Source organism: Trichechus manatus, unplaced genomic scaffold (genome assembly GCF_000243295.1).
Source record: "Trichechus manatus latirostris isolate Lorelei unplaced genomic scaffold, TriManLat1.0 scaffold00026, whole genome shotgun sequence".
NCBI classification, from domain to species: domain Eukaryota; kingdom Metazoa; phylum Chordata; class Mammalia; order Sirenia; family Trichechidae; genus Trichechus; species Trichechus manatus.
The window spans coordinates 7,883,266-7,890,710 of record NW_004443962.1 but is presented as its reverse complement, the minus strand read 5'-3'; the positions used below and the strand labels follow the sequence as shown (position 1 = coordinate 7,890,710).

At 43.4% G+C, this 7,445-nt stretch overlaps 1 protein-coding gene across 3 annotated transcripts in view; it reads left to right on the top strand.

The window, feature by feature from the left end:
- Window positions 1-7,445, top strand: part of KALRN (kalirin RhoGEF kinase) — a 789,193-nt gene that overhangs the window by 698,483 nt on the left and 83,265 nt on the right. For all 3 annotated transcript variants that reach the window (XM_023728787.1, XM_004373615.1, XM_023728788.1), the window contains one exon: window positions 5,912-6,195. In XM_023728787.1, the coding sequence (XP_023584555.1) occupies window positions 5,912-6,195 (284 nt within the window). The remainder of the gene's footprint in view (window positions 1-5,911; window positions 6,196-7,445) is intronic.

Below are 7,445 nucleotides of genomic sequence, written 5' to 3'. Positions count from 1 at the left end.
GCCAGACAACCAGAAACTACTTACTGCCTGCAGTGTCCAGGGACACATTTGTCATCCCAGCTACTTTAAACCAGCTGTCAGTGAAGCATCTGCTATGTCTGGATTCTGGTCCTAGCTAACCTGTGACCATGGACTTCCCCTATTTAAACCTCATCTGTAATACTAGCGAGGTAAACTGTGAGACTCTTCTCAGTATTGAAATTTTATAATTGGAAATGTGAAATAGACTAGTGACTCAATGCTCCTCTTAAAAATAATTATAGAAAGTGAAATGAGTACCTGGCGTGAACCCAGATGTAGAAATACGAGTATATGTGCAGTGGAGTCAGGCCTAGGTTTAAAGCTTACCTCTGCCAATTACTAACTATGAGCCTCAGTTTCCAGAGGCACACTCATTTTCTGTGTCCTAAGACAGGAATCATAATAAATAGTATCTACCTCAACTGGGGAAGATTTGATGAGGTAACAATACTATTGTTGTCGCCCTCATTACAAATCAGTCATTTGATTGTCATGCCTGGAAGGTATTAGAATAAATTCTCAAACAGCTAAATGTAGCCATCTTCCAAACATGGAACGAGCATGCCAATCTTCTTCTGAAGAAGCAATAAACTAAGTAGATATTTCTAGGTGAGTGATGCCACAATATGATTTATAACCATGCATTAAAGGGGTTTAGATATGGTTCCCTCTCAAGATAACACTAACTAGATGATAAGTTATAGATTGCTTCCAACTCGTGGATTCTCTAGGGCCATGGTTGAATGGCTCCGATTGTTTTCGTAGAATAAACTTGAAATAACAGAAGTAGAAATACTCTTGATTTTTAATTTGTACTTTGTAATTTGTACCCTTGCTATTAATTTGTAGAGAAAGCAACAAAGCAGAAACAAATGATAGTTGGGGAAGAGGAATGATCATTCAGAACAATGCATGCATGAATCTCAACATCAGGCTGTAATTTACCATGAACAGAAACCTTGAATAGCATGTCATCTGTCATACCTAGTAACACACACACACTCACAAAACGGTTGCCGTCAAGTTGATCCCAACTCATGGTGACCCCATGTGTGTCATGGTAGATCTGTGCTCCACAGGGCTTTCAGTGGCTAATTTTTTGGACGTAGATAGCCAGAACTTTCTTCCAAGGCACCTCTGGGTGGACTCAAACCTCTAACCTTTTGGTTAGCAGCCAAGTGTGTTAACCATTTGCACCACCCAGGGGCTCCCCCTAGTAACACAGGGCACAGCTAATGTGGCTAGGTCTCTGGTTCTGCTGACACAGTATATGCTGACAAATCTAAATTTTGAAGGCTTGGATTCAGTAGAGCTATGTGGTATCACAGGGGCCTGGTGAATGAAGAGTGTCTGCAGCTTATCAGCAGAAAAATAGCAGAAAAGAGCTGGTTCTACTACCAGTGCTCAGGAGATGTTTATCACCCAGGCCTCTTAGAGTGGGAGTTTGACCCATACCAAACACTTCAGAAACAATGTCAACATACCCAAGACCACAACCGGCAAGGAATTTTCTGAGATAAGATTACAGCTTTGTCCTTTAAGGAACGCCAACCAAGTCAGTCAATCCCCAAATATTTCCTTGAGCAGAACAATCCAGGGAACTTGGGGGGCTCTTTTGGGTTTTTTTTTTTTTTCTTTTTTGTGCTTTTTTATGCAAATATTCTGCTGTTGTTTTCCAAAGTATACTCAAAACTCCAGCAAAATCTGGGAAAGTCTCCACAGGGCCAATGGCCTGAGCTTCGTGCTCACAAAATCAGCCAATTGTAGAGGCTGGAGAAGGCTCTCGATTGGCAAAAGTATTCACCTTATTTCAGGATTTTTGTTCCTTCTCAATGGGCTACCTCTAGGCCAGAGGGCTTCCAAGGCCAGATGGGACTTCAAGTCTAGGGCAAAGTCACTGGAGTTAAAAATGACTCAGTATATGAGACTGTTGTTGTTAGGTGCTGTCAAGTCGATTTTGACTCATAGTGACCCCATGTGGCAGAGTAGAAATGCGCTATAGGGTTTTCTAGGCTATAATCTTTATGGGAGCAGATCACCAGGTCTTTTTTCCGCAGAGCCACTGGGTGAGTTCAAACTGCCAACCTTTCTTTTAGCAGCTGAGCACTTAACTGTTACACCTCCAGGGCTTCTTATTAATAGATATGAAAAAGCCACTGTAATAATTTAAGTACCTATTCATGTGTTTGGTTTAAATATTAGTTTTGCAAACTAGGCTTGGCACACTGTGGGGGCTGGGGGAGGGAAAGCTGATCACATATTCTCCCAAGGCCGTTGTTGTGATGGCAAGAGGAAGCATACACAGATGATTTACCTTTGATTTGTCATCCAGATGCTAAAAGGTACCACTTCTGCTGTGAAATGTACTCGTTGTTCCACAGCCCTAGTGTGGCCTTTTGGATTCTAATCCCTTCTTCTGCAGGCCATGCTGTATACAGTTGCCATATTAATTTTTAAAAACCCTTTTTTATCATGTCATTTCCCAGTTGCATCTCCCAATCTCTGGTTTATTATTAAATGTCCTCACTAATCTTTCTATCCAGTTACCCCTTCTCCCTTAATCATTATTTCATTTGAAAGGATCTACTTATGGGCTATGTTAACTTACTTTTCAATTTTCCTGCCTCTCTGCTTTTGTCCCTGCTGTTTCCCCGTTTTAGAATTTCTTCCTCCCTTCTCTCTACTCAGACACATCTCTTCCATTAAACCTTTTCAGACAATCCTGCCTACATTGATCTGACTCTCCTCTGAACTCGGCTTACTTATCGTCTAGAGCCCATACCAGTCCTTCGGCAATTAATCACATACTGCCTTGTGAATTCATCTTTACTTTACAAGCGCTTTCTCCCTCTTTTTGTTCTCTCTCTTTCTCTTTTGTGTGTGTATTTGTGTGTGTGTAGCTACATAGAGGTCTATGAAAACAAAATCTATTGTCTTATGTATCTTCAGGATTCACTACCTGAAAGATGCTCCATGACATTTTTATTGGTTGGTAATTCTTGCTTATGATCTTGATTCGCATGCTAATGCCCCTGTGTGACTATGTAACTTTTGGAAGGTCTTGGGACCCTAGCTTTCTGAGCACTGCTAGAAAGAAGAAGAGCATCCCCGAGCAACAAGAGCTAAAAGAGATCCGAAGTGGGCTTAAAGGGCTTTCTTTTGAATAGCTCAAAGCTATTCTATAAAGCCAGAGTGGGTGGACACCAGTGCTGATTTCCTTAGAGTTTAATGGCTATTCAAGTGAAGAATTTGGGAGCCCTGGTGGTGCAACAGTTAAGCGCTTGGCTGCTAACTGAAAAGTTGGAAGTTAGAACCTATCTAGCAGCTCTAGGGGAGAGAGACCTGGTGATCTGCTCCTGTAAAGATTACAGCCATCCCCAGATACCCTGATAACTCAGAACTGAAGCCACTCCCAAAGTCCACCTTTCAGCCAAAGATTAGACAGGCCTATAAAACAAACGGTAACACATGTGAGGAACGTGCTGCTTAGCCCAATCAAGTATAAGAGACCAAATGGCTAACACCTGCCCAAAAGCAAAGACAAGAAGGCAGGAAGGGACAGGAAACCTGGATGAATGGACTCAGGGAACCCAGGGTGGAAAGGCAGAGAGCGCTAGCATATTGCGGGGATTGCAACCAATGTCACAAAATAGTTTGTGTATAAATTTTTTAATAAGAAATTAATTTGCACTGTAAACTTTCACATAAAGCACAATAAAATTCAAATATATATATATATATGTACACTGTAAAAAGCTTTAAAAAAAAAATCTGGTCTGCCATCAGCAACATGGTCTCGGCTGCTGGGCTGACACGAAAATGGGTGTTTAGGGGTTGAGGATTTCAAAGGCTTTCTTACTGCCTCCAGACCAGTAAAGGAAATCCTAACTGCTGGAGAAGAAGCAAAGCAGGGCATAGAAGCGGCTTGTTGCTTCAGCAGCAAATCCTGTCTTCTGAGGTTGGCCTCACCTTAGGGGCTGCAGTCAGAGGGAGTCCTGAAGCCCTCGTTGGGGGGGCCAGGGGGACCAGGTGATGGGGGGACCGGGTGATAGGTGGCGGCCATGAGCAGTGAGTCTCACATTTTTAAAATTTATCACATCAGAGTTTGTTTCCTTTAACAGTACCCTCTACCTGTCTTTTCAAAGTGTTCTCTAATATTTATATTTAAAATTAAATTTTTAATTTAAGAAAAAGGATTATAGCCCAGAAAACCCTATGGGGCACTTCTATTCATAGCAACACAGTCAATGGCACACAACAACAACAAATGAAGTTTATCAGATTTGTTTTCCCTGCATGCCCACAGGTGCCTCTGATAGCTCCTCTGCTCCACCCCAGAGTGGCTTCCCCAGGACTTGCCCTCCCTCTGGCCTCATCCCTGGCCCCACGTTCAGGGTGAACTAGAGAACTGGGCTTGGCACAGACCTCCGAGGGCTCAGTACCTGGGAGCTACTACTCCTGGGAAGTCTAGTACTGAAGTCTGGCTACCTGGGGTTCAAGTCTTGCTTCTTCCCCTGTGAGTTAAATGTCCTTAGAGAAGTTGGCTAAGTCTGCATTTCTTCTTCTATTAAGGGAGAATGATAATACAACCCACTTCTTAGTGATATCAAGAGCAGTATAGACACAGAGACAAGCAAACACAAACAAGGGAAGGATAGATGTCATGTGGAGAACGTCAAGGAACCTAGGAACTCTGGGGCTAGAGAAGCTGAGACAAAGCTCTTCCCCCAGAGCCGACAGACAGAGCGAGCCTTCCCTAGAGCCAGTGCCCAGAATTCAGACTTGTAGCCTTCTAAGGATCCCTGGTGGTGCAATAGTTAAAGCGTTTGGCTGCTAACCAAAAGGATGGTGGTTCAAACCCACCAGTGGCCTCATGGGAGAAAATACCTGGTGATCTGCTCCCATAAAGATTAGAGCCTAGAAAACCCTATGGGACAGTTTTACTCTGTCATGTAGGGTCATTATGCCCTGGTGGCGTGGTGGTTAAAGTGAGCTGCTGCTAACCAAAAGGTCGGCCATTTGAACCCACCAGCTGCTTCATGGGAGGAAGACGTAGCAGTCTGCTCTTGTAAGAGTACAGCCTTGGAAACCCTGTGGGGTGGTTCTGCTCTGTCCTATTGGATTGCTATGAGTCAGAATCGATTCAACAGCAGTGGGATTTGTTTTTGGGTTTATGAATCGAAATTGACTCTAAACTGTGAGAAAATAAATTTCTATTCTTTAAAGCCATCTACTTGTGGTATTTCTGTTACAGCAGCACTATATAACTAAGATGATTTTTACTCACATGTCCCCTCATGGGGTCTTCACCGACCAAGCTGTTTAATTTGTATCTCCTACTCCCACACCCTGGTGGTACAGTGGTTAAGAGATTGGCTGCTAACCAAAAGGTCGGCAGTTCAAATCCTCTAGCCACTCCTTGGAAACCGTATGGGACAGCTCTACTCTGTCCTATAGAGTTGCTACGAGAATCGACTTGACAACAGTGGGTTTGGTGTGGTTTGGTTACTTCCAACCCAGAATTCCTTATCTCCTTTCCCGGCTCTGTTTTTCAACACAGTACTTCTTATCATCTGCCATACTTTATATTTTACTTATTCTGCTGTTGTTATGGTCTATTATATGTATTTCCCACCATAATATAAATTCCATGAAGGCAGGAGTCTTTGCCTTCTGTTTATTCCTGAATCCACAGCACCTGGAACATTTCCTAGCACAGAAAAATTGGGTGAATGGCGGTCATTCCTGCTGTTGTTGGGAGGGTTTCCTCGCCTGCAGCTGGCCTTGACATTCTGTCTTATGCCCTAGCTTCCTCAGGATTGGTTCTTAGATTGGCAGCCTGCCTTCACTACCCCTGACACGGCTCTGTCTGTCTGTTCTTTCTCCTCAGATGCATACTCTCATTCCTCAAGTGAAAATGGAGGCAAGTCTGAGTCAGTGGCTAACCTGCAGGCTCAGCCCTCCCTGAACTCCATCCACAGTTCCCCCGGTCCCAAGCGTTCCACCAACACGCTTAAGAAATGGCTGACGAGTCCTGTGCGCCGGCTCAACAGTGGGAAAGCAGATGGGAACATCAAAAAGCAGAAGAAAGTACGAGATGGCCGGAAGAGCTTTGACCTGGGATCTCCCAAGCCTGGGGATGAGACAACCCCTCAAGGAGACAGTGCCGATGAGGTACTTAGACTGGGACCCCGAACCCTCCACCAGGAAGGGACTTCGACACGCATCCTTCCTGGAGCCTTGTGAAGTATCCTTTCACGGGTTTTGAAAACTAGACAGTCTCTAGTCCCCAAGAATTTGTTTTCTTGAGCCTACATAATTTGAGTTTTTCTTATTCTCAGAATCTTGGTCAGTTTGATTCCTGACCAATTCAGAGACTGAGTAGCACCAAGAATATCCAGCAGACAGAAACCATTTTGCCCTATTTGGAGGTATGGTCCCCAGACTTGGAAGTATGGCCCTGGCCTCGACTAAGGACTACATCAAAGCCTGCTAGACATGTTTAGAATAAGAATAAAAGAACAGACATCATTTCACTTGGAAAGTAGAACATTGTTCTGGGACATGATAGCTGTTTTCAGATATCTTGAGCAGTGCCATATATAAAAGTGAGAACCGATTCCATGTTGCTCCAGAGGGTAGAATTCACAGATGAGGTTACAGGAGACAAGTTTCTGCTCAAGGAGGAACTTTAATGGTGGGGTTGTCCATTGATGAAATGGGCCACCTTGTAAACTAGTGGACATCCATACTGGAAGAGTTTGGGAGATTGTGTGACCTCACATAACAGTCAGAGAGGTTCCTGTGTTACCTGTTTGAGTTTAGTCCCTTCTGAGGCTAAGGTTTTGTGATCAAAATATAGTGGATTTGTTTTGGCTGGAGGGAATAAGATAGCTGTTTTACCTGGCAAACTAACCTACTGTAATCACTGATGTGGCTAAGAAATTCTTCCTGATGTGTAATCAGACTCCATGTTGTTATAATTTTATGCTACCTGCCATTTTTCCCTCTGGAGATAGCACCCTTCAAAAACTTAAAGGAAAAAAAAAACTTACAGAGTTAGGCTCTCTTCGACCACTCTTTCAGCTTTCTCTTTGCCTGGCTAAATGATAAGATAGATGTTTTTCTTTGTGTGTGTGTTTGTGTTTTACCCCATTTAGTCTTCATTATCCTTTGAGATAAGCCAGTGTATACATTTTATTGGCAAAGAAACGAAAGTGAAAAGATGTAGGGTGTATTGAGAGAGGTGGTTGTTGTTGTTGAGTCAATTCCGACTCATAGTGACCCTGTAGGACAGAATCTTCCCCGTAGGGTTTCCGTGGAGCAGCTGATGGATTCGAACTGCCAACCTTTTGGTTCAGCCTAAGCTCTTAACCACTTCACCATCAGGGGGCTGTGTTGAGAGAGGAGGATATATATATATA